Below are 18670 nucleotides of genomic sequence, written 5' to 3' on the forward strand. Positions count from 1 at the left end.
GCTTCAAACTTCACCATATACTTTCGTATATTGAACATATTGTTGCCTGAAAAAATTTATGAGATCGGTCGTATATATAGTATATATCCCCCACAACCGATTGTTCAGATAAGAAACTTTTCGTAATTACTGCCCTATTTTAAGAGCTAGAGGCTTCAAATTTCAGCGAATGCTTACGTATATAGCATATATTGTTGTCTGAAAAAATCATAAAGATCGGTGGTATACATAGTATATATATGGTGGTATATATAGTATATATATATAGTATATATATATAGTATATATATATATATATTTTCGCAAATTTTAGCCCCATTTTAACAGCTAGAAGCTTCAAATTTCACCGAATATTTACTTATATAGCATATAATGTTGTCTGAAAAAATCATAGAGATCGGTTGTATATATAGTATATATCTCATACAACCGATTGTTCAGATAAGAAACTTTTCGCAATTTCTACCCCATTTTAACAGCTATAAGCTTCAAATTTCACCGATTGCTTACGTATATAGCATATATTGTTGTCTGAAAAAAGCATAGAGATCGGTTGTATATATAGTATATATCTCATACAACCGATTGTTCAGATAAGAAACTTTTCGCAATTTCTACCCCATTTTAACAGCTATAAGCTTCAAATTTCACTGATTGCTTACGTATATAGCATATATTGTTGTCTGAAAAAATCATAGAGATCGGTTCTATATATAGTATATATCTCATACAACCGATTGTTCAGATAAGAAACTTTTCGCAATTTCTACCTCATTTTAACAGCTAGAAGCTTCAAATTTCACCAACTGCTTACGTGTATAGCATATATTGATGTCTGAAAAAATCATTGAGATCGGTGATATACATAGTATATATCTCATACAACCGATTGTTCAGATAAGAAACTTTGCGCAATTTCTGCCCCATTTTAACAGTTAGAAGCTTCAAATTTCACAAAATGCTTTCGTATATAGCATATATTGTTGTCTGAAAAAATCATAGAGATCGGTGGTATATATATTATATACTTCAAATAAACTCTCATATTGACCCCTTTTTTACGGCTAGAAGCTTCAAGATTCATCAAATTTCATCAAATAGTTACGTTTACGTCATATATTTTTGAAATACGTGATTCGTAGCCATAGTTTTTACATGCAGACCACAAAAAACGTGAAGCTTTCCATCCTCACACAGATTACCTACCTATTTTTATACCTTTCATGAAAATGAAATGGTATATTAATTTCGTCACGAAACCGAAAATTGTAAGTCCTTAAAGGAAAATAGATAGACCCACCATTAAGTATACCGAAATAATCAGGTTGAAGAGCTGAGTTTTTTTAGCCATGTCCGTCTGTCCGTCTGTCCGTCTGTCTGTTTGTATGCAAACTAGTCCCTCAATTTTTAAGATATCGTGATAAAATTTGGTGAGCAGGTGTATTTGGGTGTCCGATTAGACATTTGTCGGAACCGACCGGATCGGACCACTATAGCATATATCCTCCATACAACCGATTTTTCAGAAAAAGAGGATTTTTGTAATATCTTACCCAATTTAACAGATTGAAGCTTCACACTTCACCATGTACTTTCGTATATTGAACATATTGTTGCCTGAAAAAATTTATGAGATCGGTCGTATATATAGTATATATCCCCCACAACCGATTGTTCAGATAAGGAACTTTTCGTAATTACTGCCCTATTTTAAGAGCTAGAGGCTTCAAATTTCAGCGAATGCTTACGTATATAGCATATATTGTTGTCTGAAAAAATCATAAAGATCGGTTGTATATATAGTATATATCTCATACAACCGATTGTTCAGATAAGAAACTTTTCGCAATTTCTACCCCATTTTAACAGCTATAAGCTTCAAATTTCACCGATTGCTTACGTATATAGCATATATTGTTGTCTGAAAAAATCATAGAGATCGGTTGTATATATAGTATATATCTCATACAACCGATTGTTCAGATAAGAAACTTTTCGCAATTTCTACCCCATTTTAACAGCTATAAGCTTCAAATTTCACCGATTGCTTACGTATATAGCATATATTGTTGTCTGAAAAAATCATAGAGATCGGTTCTATATATAGTATATATCTCATACAACCGATTGTTCAGATAAGAAACTTTTCGCAATTTCTACCCCATTTTAACAGCTAGAAGCTTCAAATTTCACCAACTGCTTACGTGTATAGCATATATTGATGTCTGAAAAAATCATTGAGATCGGTGATATACATAGTATATATCTCATACAACCGATTGTTCAGATAAGAAACTTTGCGCAATTTCTGCCCCGTTTTAACAGTTAGAAGCTTCAAATTTCACAAAATGCTTTCGTATATAGCATATATTGTTGTCTGAAAAAATCATAGAGATCGGTGGTATATATATTATATACTTCATATAAACTGTCATATTGACCCCTTTTTTACGGCTAGAAGCTTCAATATTCATCAAATTTCATCAAATAGTTACGTTTACGTCATATATTTTTGAAATACGTGATTCGTAGCCATAGTTTTTACATGCAGACCACAAAAAACGTGAAGCTTTGCATCCTCACACAGATTACCTACCTATTTTTATACCTTTCATGAAAATGAAATGGTATATTAATTTCGTCACGAAACCGAAAATTGTAAGTCCTTAAAGGAAAATAGATAGACCCACCATTAAGTATACCGAAATAATCAGGTTGAAGAGCTGAGTTGTTTTAGCCATGTCCGTCTGTCCGTCTGTCCGTCTGTCTGTTTGTATGCAAACTAGTCCCTCAATTTTTGAGATATCTTGATACAATTTGGTGAGCAGGTGTATTTGGGTGTCCGATTAGACATTTGTCGGAACCGACCGGATCGGACCACTATAGCATATATCCTCCATACAACCGATTTTTCAGAAAAAGAGGATTTTTGTAATATCTTACCCAATTTAACAGATTGAAGCTTCAAACTTCACCATATACTTTCGTATATTGAACATATTGTTGCCTGAAAAAATTTATGAGATCGGTCGTATATATAGTATATATCCCCCACAACCGATTGTTCAGATAAGGAACTTTTCGTAATTACTGCCCTATTTTAAGAGCTAGAGGCTTCAAATTTCAGCGAATGCTTACGTATATAGCATATATTGTTGTCTGAAAAAATCATAAAGATCGGTGGTATATATAGTATATATATGGTGGTATATATAGTATATATGTATAGTATATATATATATATTTTCGCAAATTTTAGCCCCATTTTAACAGCTAGAAGCTTCCAATTTCACCGAATATTTACTTATATAGCATATATTGTTGTCTGAAAAAATCATAGAGATCGGTTGTATATATAGTATATATCTCATACAACCGATTGTTCAGATAAGAAACTTTTCGCAATTTCTACCCCATTTTAACAGCTATAAGCTTCAAATTTCACCGATTGCTTACGAATATAGCATATATTGTTGTCTGAAAAACTCATAGAGATCGGTTGTATATATAGTATATATCTCATACAACCGATTGTTCAGATAAGAAACTTTTCGCAATTTCTACCCCATTTTAACAGCTATAAGCTTCAAATTTCACTGATTGCTTACGTATATAGCATATATTGTTGTCTGAAAAAATCATAGAGATCGGTTCTATATATAGTATATATCTCATACAACCGATTGTTCAGATAAGAAACTTTTCGCAATTTCTACCCCATTTTAACAGCTAGAAGCTTCAAATTTCACCAACTGCTTACGTGTATGGCATATATTGATGTCTTAAAAAACATTGAGATCGGTGATATACATAGTATATATCTCATACAACCGATTGTTCAGATAAGAAACTTTGCGCAATTTCTGCCCCGTTTTAACAGTTAGAAGCTTCAAATTTCACAAAATGCTTTCGTATATAGCATATATTGTTGTCTGAAAAAATCATAGAGATCGGTGGTATATATATTATATACTTCATATAAACTGTCATATTGACCCCTTTTTTACGGCTAGAAGCTTCAAGATTCATCAAATTTCATCAAATAGTTACGTTTACGTCATATATTTTTGAAATACGTGATTCGTAGCCATAGTTTTTACATGCAGACCACAAAAAACGTGAAGCTTTCCATCCTCACACAGATTACCTACCTATTTTTATACCTTTCATGAAAATGAAATGGTATATTAATTTCGTCACGAAACCGAAAATTGTAAGTCCTTAAAGGAAAATAGATAGACCCACCATTAAGTATACCGAAATAATCAGGTTGAAGAGCTGAGTTTTTTTAGCCATGTCCGTCTGTCCGTCTGTCTGTTTGTATGCAAACTAGTCCCTCAATTTTTGAGATATCGTGATAAAATTTGGTGAGCAGGTGTATTTGGGTGTCCGATTAGACATTTGTCGGAACCGACCGGATCGGACCACTATAGCATATATCCTCCATACAACCGATTTTTCAGAAAAAGAGGATTTTTGTAATATCTTACCCAATTTAACAGATTGAAGCTTCAAACTTCACCATATACTTTCGTATATTGAACATATTGTTGCCTGAAAAAATTTATGAGATCGGTCGTATATATAGTATATATCCCCCACAACCGATTGTTCAGATAAGGAACTTTTCGTAATTACTGCCCTATTTTAAGAGCTAGAGGCTTTAAATTTCAGCGAATGCTTACGTATATAGCATATATTGTTGTCTGAAAAAATCATAAAGATCGGTGGTATACATAGTATATATATGGTGGTATATATAGTATATATATATAGTATATATATATATATTTTCGCAAATTTTAGCCCCATTTTAACAGCTAGAAGCTTCAAATTTCACCGAATATTTACTTATATAGCATATATTGTTGTCTGAAAAAATCATAGAGATCGGTTGTATATATAGTATATATCTCATACAACCGATTGTTCAGATAAGAAACTTTTCGCAATTTCTACCCCATTTTAACAGCTATAAGCTTCAAATTTCACCGATTGCTTACGTATATAGCATATATTGTTGTCTGAAAAAATCATAGAGATCGGTTGTATATATAGTATATATCTCATACAACCGATTGTTCAGATAAGAAACTTTTCGCAATTTCTACCCCATTTTAACAGCTATAAGCTTCAAATTTCACTGATTGCTTACGTATATAGCATATATTGTTGTCTGAAAAAATCATAGAGATCGGTTCTATATATAGTATATATCTCATACAACCGATTGTTCAGATAAGAAACTTTTCGCAATTTCTACCCCATTTTAACAGCTAGAAGCTTCAAATTTCACCAACTGCTTACGTGTATAGCATATATTGATGTCTGAAAAAATCATTGAGATCGGTGATATACATAGTATATATCTCATACAACCGATTGTTCAGATAAGAAACTTTGCGCAATTTCTGCCCCGTTTTAACAGTTAGAAGCTTCAAATTTCACAAAATGCTTTCGTATATAGCATATATTGTTGTCTGAAAAAATCATAGAGATCGGTGGTATATATATTATATACTTCATATAAACTGTCATATTGACCCCTTTTTTACGGCTAGAAGCTTCAATATTCATCAAATTTCATCAAATAGTTACGTTTACGTCATATATTTTTGAAATACGTGATTCGTAGCCATAGTTTTTACATGCAGACCACAAAAAACGTGAAGCTTTGCATCCTCACACAGATTACCTACCTATTTTTATACCTTTCATGAAAATGAAATGGTATATTAATTTCGTCACGAAACCGAAAATTGTAAGTCCTTAAAGGAAAATAGATAGACCCACCATTAAGTATACCGAAATAATCAGGTTGAAGAGCTGAGTTGTTTTAGCCATGTCCGTCTGTCCGTCTGTCCGTCTGTCTGTTTGTATGCAAACTAGTCCCTCAATTTTTGAGATATCTTGATAAAATTTGGTGATCAGGTGTATTTGGGTGTCCGATTAGACATTTGTCGGAACCGACCGGATCGGACCACTATAGCATATATCCTCCATACAACCGATTTTTCAGAAAAAGAGGATTTTTGTAATATCTTACCCAATTTAACAGATTGAAGCTTCAAACTTCACCATATACTTTCGTATATTGAACATATTGTTGCCTGAAAAAGTTATGAGATCGGTCGTATATATAGTATATATCCCCCACAACCGATTGTTCAGATAAGGAACTTTTCGTAATTACTGCCCTATTTTAAGAGCTAGAGGCTTCAAATTTCAGCGAATGCTTACGTATATAGCATATATTGTTATCTGAAAAAATCATAAAGATCGGTGGTATATATAGTATATATATGGTGGTATATATAGTATATATATATAGTATATATATATATATTTTCGCAAATTTTAGCCCCATTTTAACAGCTAGAAGCTTCAAATTTCACCGAATATTTACTTATATAGCATATATTGTTGTCTGAAAAAATCATAGAGATCGGTTGTATATATAGTATATATCTCATACAACCGATTGTTCAGATAAGAAACTTTTCGCAATTTCTACCCCATTTTAACAGCTATAAGCTTCAAATTTCACCGATTGCTTACGAATATAGCATATATTGTTGTCTGAAAAAATCATAGAGATCGGTTGTATATATAGTATATATCTCATACAACCGATTGTTCAGATAAGAAACTTTTCGCAATTTCTACCCCATTTTAACAGCTATAAGCTTCAAATTTCACTGATTGCATACATATATAGCATATATTGTTGTCTGAAAAAATCATAGAGATCGGTTCTATATATAGTATATATCTCATACAACCGATTGTTCAGATAAGAAACTTTTCGCAATTTCTACCCCATTTTAACAGCTAGAAGCTTCAAATTTCACCAACTGCTTACGTGTATAGCATATATTGATGTCTGAAAAAATCATTGAGATCGGTGATATACATAGTATATATCTCATACAACCGATTGTTCAGATAAGAAACTTTGCGCAATTTCTGCCCCGTTTTAACAGTTAGAAGCTTCAAATTTCACAAAATGCTTTCGTATATAGCATATATTGTTGTCTGAAAAAATCATAGAGATCGGTGGTATATATATTATATACTTCATATAAACTGTCATATTGACCCCTTTTTTACGGCTAGAAGCTTCAAGATTCATCAAATTTCATCAAATAGTTACGTTTACGTCATATATTTTTGAAATACGTGATTCGTAGCCATAGTTTTTACATGCAGACCACAAAAAACGTGAAGCTTTGCATCCTCACACAGATTACCTACCTATTTTTATACCTTTCATGAAAATGAAATGGTATATTAATTTCGTCACGAAACCGAAAATTGTAAGTCCTTAAAGGAAAATAGATAGACCCACCATTAAGTATACCGAAATAATCAGGTTGAAGAGCTGAGTTGTTTTAGCCATGTCCGTCTGTCCGTCTGTCCGTCTGTCTGTTTGTATGCAAACTAGTCCCTCAATTTTTGAGATATCTTGATAAAATTTGGTGAGCAGGTGTATTTGGGTGTCCGATTAGACATTTGTCGGAACCGACCGGATCGGACCACTATAGCATATATCCTCCATACAACCGATTTTTCAGAAAAAGAGAATTTTTGTAATATCTTACCCAATTTAACAGATTGAAGCTTCAAACTTCACGATATACTTTCGTATATTGAACATATTGTTGCCTGAAAAAATTTATGAGATCGGTCGTATATATAGTATATATCCCCCACAACCGATTGTTCAGATAAGGAACTTTTCGTAATTACTGCCCTATTTTAAGAGCTAGAGGCTTCAAATTTCAGCGAATGCTTACGTATATAGCATATATTGTTGTCTGAAAAAATCATAAAGATCGGTGGTATATATAGTATATATATGGTGGTATATATAGTATATATATATAGTATATATATATATATTTTCGCAAATTTTAGCCCCATTTTAACAGCTAGAAGCTTCAAATTTCACCGAATATTTACTTATATAGCATATATTGTTGTCTGAAAAAATCATAGAGATCGGTTGTATATATAGTATATATCTCATACAACCGATTGTTCAGATAAGAAACTTTTCGCAATTTCTACCCCATTTTAACAGCTATAAGCTTCAAATTTCACCGATTGCTTACGAATATAGCATATATTGTTGTCTGAAAAAATCATAGAGATCGGTTGTATATATAGTATATATCTCATACAACCGATTGTTCAGAGAAGAAACTTTTCGCAATTTCTACCCCATTTTAACAGCTATAAGCTTCAAATTTCACTGATTGCTTACGTATATAGCATATATTGTTGTCTGAAAAAATCATAGAGATCGGTTCTATATATAGTATATATCTCATACAACCGATTGTTCAGATAAGAAACTTTTCGCAATTTCTACCCCATTTTAACAGCTAGAAGCTTCAAATTTCACCAACTACTTACGTGTATAGCATATATTGATGTCTGAAAAAATCATTGAGATCGGTGATATACATAGTATATATCTCATACAACCGATTGTTCAGATAAGAAACTTTGCGCAATTTCTGCCCCGTTTTAACAGTTAGAAGCTTCAACTTTCACAAAATGCTTTCGTATATAGCATATATTTTTGTCTGAAAAAATCATAGAGATCGGTGGTATATATATTATATACTTCATATAAACTGTCATATTGAACCCTTTTTTACGGCTAGAAGCTTCAAGATTCATCAAATTTCATCAAATAGTTACGTTTACGTCATATATTTTTGAAATACGTGATTCGTAGCCATAGTTTTTACATGCAGACCACAAAAAACGTGAAGCTTTCCATCCTCACACAGATTACCTACCTATTTTTATACCTTTCATGAAAATGAAATGGTATATTAATTTCGTCACGAAACCGAAAATTGTAAGTCCTTAAAGGAAAATAGATAGACCCACCATTAAGTATACCGAAATAATCAGGTTGAAGAGCTGAGTTTTTTTAGCCATGTCCGTCTGTCCGTCTGTCCGTCTGTCTGTTTGTATGCAAACTAGTCCCTCAATTTTTGAGATATCGTGATAAAATTTGGTGAGCAGGTGTATTTGGGTGTCCGATTAGACATTTGTCGGAACCGACCGGATCGGACCACTATAGCATATATCCTCCATACAACCGATTTTTCAGAAAAAGAGGATTTTTGTAATATCTTACCCAATTTAACAGATTGAAGCTTCAAACTTCACCATATACTTTCGTATATTGAACATATTGTTGCCTGAAAAAATTTATGAGATCGGTCGTATATATAGTATATATCCCTCACAACCGATTGTTCAGATAAGGAACTTTTCGTAATTACTGCCCTATTTTAAGAGCTAGAGGCTTCAAATTTCAGCGAATGCTTACGTATATAGCATATATTGTTGTCTGAAAAAATCATAAAGATCGGTGGTATATATAGTATATATATGGTGGTATATATAGTATATATATATAGTATATATATATATATTTTCGCAAATTTTAGCCCCATTTTAACAGCTAGAAGCTTCAAATTTCACCGAATATTTACTTATATAGCATATATTGTTGTCTGAAAAAATCATAGAGTTCGGTTGTATATATAGTATATATCTCATACAACCGATTGTTCAGATAAGAAACTTTTCGCAATTTCTACCCCATTTTAACAGCTATAAGCTTCAAATTTCACCGATTGCTTACGAATATAGCATATATTGTTGTCTGAAAAAATCATAGATTTCGGTTGTATATATAGTATATATCTCATACAACCGATTGTTCAGATAGGAAACTTTTCGCAATTTCTACCCCATTTTAACAGCTATAAGCTTCAAATTTCACTGATTGCTTACGTATATAGCATATATTGTTTTCTGAAAAAATCATAGAGATCGGTTCTATATATAGTATATATCTCATACAACCGATTGTTCAGATAAGAAACTTTTCGCAATTTCTACCCCATTTTAACAGCTAGAAGCTTCAAATTTCACCAACTGCTTACGTGTATAGCATATATTGATGTCTGAAAAAACATTGAGATCGGTGATATACATAGTATATATCTCATACAACCGATTGTTCAGATAAGAAACTTTGCGCAATTTCTGCCCCGTTTTAACAGTTAGAAGCTTCAAATTTCACAAAATGCTTTCGTATATAGCATATATTGTTGTCTGAAAAAATCATAGAGATCGGTGGTATATATATTATATACTTCATATAAACTGTCATATTGACCCCTTTTTTACGGCTAGAAGCTTCAAGATTCATCAAATTTCATCAAATAGTTACGTTTACGTCATATATTTTTGAAATACGTGATTCGTAGCCATAGTTTTTACATGCAGACCACAAAAAACGTGAAGCTTTGCATCCTCACACAGATTACCTACCTATTTTTTATTTTATATTTATCTTAAAAATCGTTTAGATATGTTCAAATTTCACCAAATGCTTACGTGTATAGCATATATTGTTGTCTGAGAAAATCATAGATACCGGTGGTATATATAGTATATATCCCATACAACCGATTGTTCAGATAAGAAACTTTGCGCAATTTCTTCCCCATTTTAACAGTTATAAGCTTCAAATTTCACCGATTGCTTACGTATATAGTATGTATTGTTGTGTCAAAAAATCATAGAGATCGGTGATATATATAATATATATATGATGGTATATATAGTATATATATATAGTATATATATATTTTTTTTACGATTTCGGCCCCATTTTAACAGCTAGAAGCTTCAAATTTCACCAACTGCTTACGTATATAGCATACATTGTTGTCTGAAAAAATCATAGAGATCGGTTGTATATATAGTATATATCTCATACAACCGATTGTTCAGATAAGAAACTTTGCGCAATTTCTGCCCCATTTTAACAGTTAGAAGCTTCAAATTTCACAAAATGCTTACGTATATAGCGTATATTGTTGTCTGAAAAAATCATAGAGATCGGTCGTATATATATTATATACTTCATATAAACTGTCATTTTGACCCCTTTTTTACGGCTAGAATCTTCAAAATTCATCAAATTTCATCAAATAGTTACGTTTTCGTCATATATTTTTGAAATACGTGATTCGTAGTCATAGTTTTTACACGCAGACCACAAAAAACCTGAAACTTTGCATCCTCACACAAAGTACCTACCCGTTTTTTATTTTATATTTATCTTAAAAATCGTTAAGGTATGTAGATCTGTTCACTATATATTTCTTATCTTATACATCCGATTATTCGGAGATTACGAACGGGATAAGATTATTGTTCAGCCCCATTCATGAAAGGTATGAAGTCTTCGGCACAGCCGAAGACAGTCCCGTTCTTACTTGTTTATTTTATATTTATCTTAAAAATCGTTTAGATATGTTCAAATTTCACTAAATGCTTACGTGTATGGCATATATTTTTGTCTGAGAAAATCATAGATACCGGTGGTATATATAGTATATATCCCATACAACCGATTGTTCAGATAAGAAACTTTGCGCAATTTCTTCCCCATTTTAACAGCTAGAAGCTTCAAATTTCAGCAAATGCTTACGTGTATAGCATATATTGTTGTCTGAAAAAATCATTGAGATCGGTGGTATATATAGTATATATCCCATACAACCGATTGTTCAGATAAGAAACTTTGCGAAATTTCTTCCCCATTTTAACAGCTAGAAGCTTCAAATTTCACCAAATGCTTACGTGTATAGCATATATTGTTGTCTGAAAAAATCATTGAGATCGATGGTATATATAGTATATATCTCATACAACCGATTGTTCAGTTAAGAAACTTTGCGCAATTTCTGCCCCTTTTTAACAGCTAGACGCTTCAAATTTCACCCTATGCTTACGTATATAGCATATATTGTTGTCTGAAAAAATCATAAAGATCGGTGGTATATATAGTATATATATGGTGGTATATATAGTATATATATATAGTATATATATATATATTTTCGCAAATTTTAGCCCCATTTTAACAGCTAGAAGCTTCAAATTTCACCGAATATTTACTTATATAGCATATATTGTTGTCTGAAAAAATCATAGAGATCGGTTGTATATATAGTATATATCTCATACAACCGATTGTTCAGATAAGAAACTTTTCGCAATTTTTACCCCATTTTAACAGCTATAAGCTTCAAATTTCACCGATTGCTTACGAATATAGCATATATTGTTGTCTGAAAAAATCATAGAGATCGGTTGTATATATAGTATATATCTCATACAACCGATTGTTCAGATAAGAAACTTTTCGCAATTTCTACCCCATTTTAACAGCTATAAGCTTCAAATTTCACCAAATGCTTAGGTGTATAGCATATATTGATGTCTGAACAAATCATTGAGATCGGTGGTATACATAGTATATATCTCATACAACCGATTGTTCAGATAAGAAACTTTGCGCAATTTCTTCCCCGTTTTAACAGCTAGAAGCTTCAAATTTCACAAAATGCTTACGTATGTAGCATATATTGTTGTCTGAAAAAATCATAGAGATCGGTGGTATATATATTATATACTTCATATAAACTCTCATTTTTGCCCCTTTTTTACGACTAGAAGCTTCAAAATTCATCAAATTTCATCAAATAGTTACGTTTACGTCATATATTGTTGAAATACGTGATTCGTAGTCATAGTTTTTACACGCAGACCACAAAAAATCAGAAACTTTGCATCCTCACACAAAGTACCTACCTGTTTTTTATTTTATATTTATCTTAAAAATCGTTAAGGTATGCAGATCTGTTCACTATATATTTCTTATCTTATACATCCGATTATTCGGAGATTACGAACGGGATAAGATTATTGTTCAGCCCCATTCATGAAAGGTATGAAGTCTTCGGCACAGCCGAAGACAGTCCCGTTCTTACTTGTTTTTTTTTAATATTATGTAATAGTTTTCCTGAAGTTTCAACAGACTGACTCGTGTCCCGTACAAATGAACGCTTTCTTTGTAACTTTTCACACATCTATATAAATATTTCAAGGGTAGGTTTCTTTTTTTTATTTGGACATGTACCACAAAATATTATTTCACTGGGTACTTTGTCTGAAAAAGTTGGTTTTTCTTTAGTTAAGGTCTAAAAATGAATAAATGCGTACGATTTGTCCCGTAACAACCGTGGAATGCTCCAGAAGCAATTATTGTAAAAAACAGGTGGAACATTATCATCCTCGCTGGGTGCTTCAACGCTGCCTCCGTTGAAGAGGACATAGAAGATTTCCCTCTAGAATCTAAGCACACTCTGAACATTGGTAACAGGTCGCCCTTTTCGTTCTGACAGAAATTTTACCCCGGCTTGAAACCTTCCGTCTTTCGTTACTGTGTGCCATATTTTATGATGGGGTGACAGCCATGTAGATCTTTTAATGTTTAAACCTTGAGCTGCATATGAAAAGATTTCGGGAAGCAGCGAAGTCGATTGTCCTCACTCCATTAATTAATATCTGAAATTGCTGTGTAAATATATTTTTATGAACAATATACATTAGTATGGATGTATGTAAATTTTTTCATCGCCAAATACATGGGAAAAAACGGCAGATGCAACAGATCTCGAATTTGTATGTGTTCTATATGTGCATTTTTAACTTTTATACAGAAAGTTGGCTTGGTAATCACCCCATTTTGTGATTCCTGTCTAGGGCATTTCTTATTTGAAAAGGAAAAAAGGTTATAAGTAATATCACGACATCTTCAACCCGTTTTGAAGTCGACGCAAAGATTTTCAAAGTCAAAGTCGATTTTTAAGTCAACCTCGAAGTTGATCATAAAAATGTTTACGGAAATATCCCGTTAAATATTAAGTTATCACAGAATTATATTTAATTTTGAAATAATATTTATTTTCTACAAGAGTGTTAGTCGCGGTCAGAAGAAGTAGTGTGTTGAATTTCTTAGCCAGGCACTATCAGCGATCAAGTCGGTAATGGCTACCGAAAAAATCGATTTTTTCCTTAACTCTCCCCCCAAAATGCATCTTTGGATCCGCCCATGCGGCCTCCTGAGATTTGACTTTTAACGACTTTTTAACGACACTTCCCTAATATAGTCTGAGATACGTCCTTTTTAAAAAAGCTTTTAATTTGCGACCTTTCTATGAGGATAGGTCGATATAGAAGATAGGTATTATATTTGATCGTTTCACTTTTTTATTTATAACATAAAAACGAAACACCTGATTGCAAACAAACTATATTCTTTGGGATTAAAAATAAAAATACCCATCGATTGGTACTAAATTTTTACAATTTTTACAAAGGACAGGTTGACACTGACTTTTTTGACCCAAGAAAAAAACAGTTGAAAAAGGGTCCCTGATCAAAATAACAAAAAACCACGATCACCTGATTTTTGAAGATACCATCGTGGTCTCATCCTCCGTATCTATCAGCCGTATGCGCCGCCATATTGAACATCCTGTCAGACAGTTTACGGATAAGATATCACATTTGTTTTGTTCACAATGCGAAGATCTACGTACATACAAACTGATTTGATTTTTATTTAAAATTTTTTTCTCCTTTTCTTTGTATCTGAATAGATTCTAATTCGAAGAAATCTTGTCAAGGCTGTGAACTGCCATCAGATGATATACCAGATTCTACTTCGAATTCGCGAGGGCAAAACAATAACACACCCAGTGCAACTAACAATAATGCGAGTGCAGGAAGTTGTAAGTATTCATTGCGAATAAGATAATCAAAATCAAGGTTTTTCATGTGTAAATCTTTTCATATTTTATTTAAAGTGACACCTAACTCTACTCTGGAGTCGGGTATTTCATCGAATCTTCTAGGAAGTTCAACGGTGTCCGCTTCCAATTTAATCAGCGCCGATTCCAGTGTTGCTTCTAGCGTTAGTCTTGATGACGACCTTGAGGAGAATCCCATTAATGTGAAGAAAAAAGATGAAAGTCATGTAAGTTTTGTCTACTTTATCAGCCAATCATCAAATTTCTCTATGTCATCACATTTCTGTCCGCACTTATTAGGTTATCAAGAAAGAAGCAGTTTCCACGTCGACCAAAGCTTCACCTTTCTCATATGACTCACCAAGTATGTCTAATGGCAGGGGAAATATTGTAAGCAATACCAGCACCATGTTGTCTGGTGGCGGAGTATACCGACGGAACTCGGACTCTTCATCACACAGCGGTCAAACGACGACAAATCCGAACAGTGTTTCAAATAGTGGTATGGCCCCTAGAAGAAAGCGATTTCAAAATCATCAAAACGAAAGTGCTTTAAATATAAACGAAGGCAGTAGTAGTGCTGGAATAGCTGCATATTTTCAGGGGGGCTATTATCCAAAGCACAACCTTCAACAAGAGCAAAGGGCACACCTTCACCACACGCAACAGCATCAGCCATCGCAGCTTCCACCACAGTCTCAGCTGCCACCGCAGGTGGCGCCACACGATTACTACAGCAAATATGATAATGAATTTGATGGGTCAAGTTCAGCACACCACGGCCCTCAACTTTCGCTGGCAATGCAACAACATCACAAGCTACAACAAACAGCACACAACCAAAACCAGGCAAATCAATCTAAACGCGATTATCAAAGTCAAAAAGCGGATTTCATTAATAAACTCACACCAGACTTATACAACATTAAGCTCCAACATGAGTTTCATTCTAGCAAGTCCATTCCACCAAACGCTTTCCACCACCCTCAATCTCACCATCAAGCACATGCACCACCTGGTGGTTTTTATAATCATGTCGGCGAGCCAGCGCCACCAGGTGTCGCCGGTCCGTATATTAATTATACTCACCATATGGTAGAAAATCCCAGTGGTGGTTATAGGCATCCACAAATGCATGTGGAATTTGACGCGACATCTGTGAATGGTGGCAATTATTATGAAGCGAAGTCACACAACGGAGCTTATTATGAACATTTGAACTTCCAGCAACAGCAACACGTTCATCAAGATTTTCACCAAATTTCTCACGATGCTCCTCAACATCAACATCAGCATCATATAGCCGGAGTATCTGCTGAATATATTGGAGATGCTTCGCAGCACATGAAAATTGGAGGTTCTGTTTTAGCTGCGACGCCGACACCGACGCCAACGGGGGCAGATGGTTATTTGCCGCCAAATGCAAGTGCACTGGGTGTACAAATGGAAAATTGCGATGGTAGTTATGGTAATTTTGGTACCTATTATGAGAATGGCCAGTTACAACTACAGTCACAGGAACAGCCTCCACATCATCCACACGGGCACCATCATCCTCATCCACATCAACTTCCTCAACCGCCAGGCTCACATGGGAATATTGGTCCGAATGGATTTTCAATGAATGGCGGTTCTCCTGCCATTGCGCCAGCATATCCGATATCGAGCAATAGTGGTCCTGGCCCCACAGCACCTGGCACTCTTACTGGAATGGAAAATTCTAACAGTTCATCAGACTTTAACTTCTTAAGTAATCTGGCAAATGACTTTGCCCCTGAATATTACCAACTGAGTTAGTTTATCTAAGCCTGTTAAAAACATTTGTTCATAGGTGCATACATATTTAAATACGTAGAAATACACAAATAGCAAAGAAAGTGTGACTCATCCATCCCCCGCAAAACAAGGCAAAAATATTGCAAAATACAGCTAATTAGTTATGAGCGTTATGGTCAGCGCGAAAAATTTAAGTATGATATTAGTTTGCTGTGGGCTTTTCCACTTCCAGGCCATTTATTAAGTTAGATAGCAAAAAATACCGCGTATTACAGTATTCAAAGCGAAGTTGTACCAGAGAGCGACCCTAATATGTAGTAGGTGTGTTTAGTTTCCAATTTGGGTTTTATATGAAAAAGGCTGCCAGACTCACTTATTTTGTCGGTACATGTACTGTTGTGGGTCAAAAGTAGTGATTTTTGAGAAAACTAAATCGTATTTGTACTGACTTTGGGCTTTGGGTCAGTGCTTAGGCGGGTGATTATCACCAATCTCGGGTGGCTATTCGAAAATTCGATATCTTACACTTTATCTCAATTATTTTTTTAAATTACCTATGGGTCATTTCGCCAAAAAAAAACACCACATATGAAAAAACTGGAAAGACAGGCTTATCTTTTAATACAGGTAAAACATGAAAAAATCAAGTTTGATTTATCTAAGACAAAATGTACAGCAAAGAATTCAGATGGAATATATTCACACATTATGTGCTTTCAATCAAACAAATTCTGATATTGGACATTTTGCAAAAGTTTGCTGAGATAAACCGTTTTCGAACATACAGCCGAGAATAAGTGATGTTCCAGTTAGCCGTCGATGTGTTGCCTATTTTTGTTTGAAGATGCGTGCCCACTCATTTAAAATTTTTAATATCTTTGACAGTTCTACGTAAGAATATTACGAAGCCAACTTGAATAGGTATATATGGGACGCCGTTGTGTGTTGGTAGCGTACTCCGCCTACCACGCCGAAGATCCTTGGTTCAAATCCCGGGCAAAGCAACATAAAAAAATTAGAGAAATGTTTTTTCAGTTAGGAGAAAGTTTTTCAAAGACCTTGAGCGGATTTCTGCTACGTAATAATATGAATGAAAAATAAATGAAATGAAAAAAAGCTTCTCAGTGAAAACTCATCTGCCTTTCAGATGCCGTTCGGATCCGGCGTAAAACAAGTACTTATGTAGGTCCCGTCACGCCAATTTGTGGGAAAAGTTAAAAAAGGAGCAGGACGCAAATTGGCAGATGATCTCGGTCTAAAATCTCTTCGGAGGCTATCGCGCCTTGTATTTTTTTTTAACTCAGCGTGCTTTGCAGACAGAGTATATTAACTTTGATTAGATAACGGTTGGTTATACAGGTATAAAGGAATCGAGTTAGATATAGACTTCCATATATCAAAATCATCAGTATCGAAAAAAATTTGATTAAGCCATGTCCGTCCGTCCGTGTGTCCGTTAACACGATAACTTGAGTAAATCTTCACCAAATTTGGTACACGAGCTTATCTGTACCCAGAATAATTTGGCATTGAAAATCAGCGAAATCAGATGATAACCACGCCCACTTTTTATATATATAACATTTTGGAAAACAAAAAAAACCTGATTATTTAGTAAATAATACAGCTAGAATGTTGAAATTTGAAAATGGGCGTGGCACCGCCCACTTGTGATAAAATCAGTTTTACAAATATTATTAATCATAAATCAAAAATGTTAAACCTATCGTAACAAAATTCGGCAGAGAGGTTGCCTTTACTATAAGAATTTATTTGAAGAAAAATTAACGAAATCGGTTAAGGACCATGCCCACTTTTATATAAAATATTTTTAAAAGGGTCGTGGACGAATAAAATAAGATATATCTTTGCAAAAAAGAGCTTTATATCAATGCTATTTCATTTCCCAAGTGGATTTATAACAATAGATAGGAAAAACTCCAAATTTAAAAAAATTGGAGTGGCACCGCCCCTTTTATGCCTAAGCAATTTTCTATGTTTCGGGAGCAATAACTCGAAGAAAAATTAACGGATCGTAATAAAGTTGGGTACACAGATTTCCCCTATAGCAGGAAATATTTCTAGAAAAAATGGACGGGGTCGGTTAAAGATCACGCACACTTTTATATAAAAGACTTTTAAAAGGGGCGTAGACTAGAATAATAAGCTATAACTTAGCAAAAAATTGTTTT

General features: G+C 33.8%; 1 protein-coding gene across 3 annotated transcripts in view; it reads left to right on the forward strand.

Moving 5' to 3' along the window:
• pb (proboscipedia) overlaps positions 1 to 16499 on the forward strand; it is a 548713-nt gene extending 532214 nt beyond the window's left edge. For all 3 annotated transcript variants that reach the window (XM_067760267.1, XM_067760268.1, XM_067760269.1), the window contains 3 exons: positions 14553 to 14684; positions 14760 to 14929; positions 15003 to 16499. In XM_067760267.1, the coding sequence (XP_067616368.1) occupies positions 14553 to 14684; positions 14760 to 14929; positions 15003 to 16499 (1799 nt within the window). The remainder of the gene's footprint in view (positions 1 to 14552; positions 14685 to 14759; positions 14930 to 15002) is intronic.
• The last annotated feature ends 2171 nt before the right edge of the window (positions 16500 to 18670 follow it).

This window comes from Eurosta solidaginis, chromosome 1, assembly GCF_040869045.1.
Source record: "Eurosta solidaginis isolate ZX-2024a chromosome 1, ASM4086904v1, whole genome shotgun sequence".
Classification (NCBI taxonomy): Eukaryota; Metazoa; Arthropoda; class Insecta; order Diptera; family Tephritidae; genus Eurosta; species Eurosta solidaginis.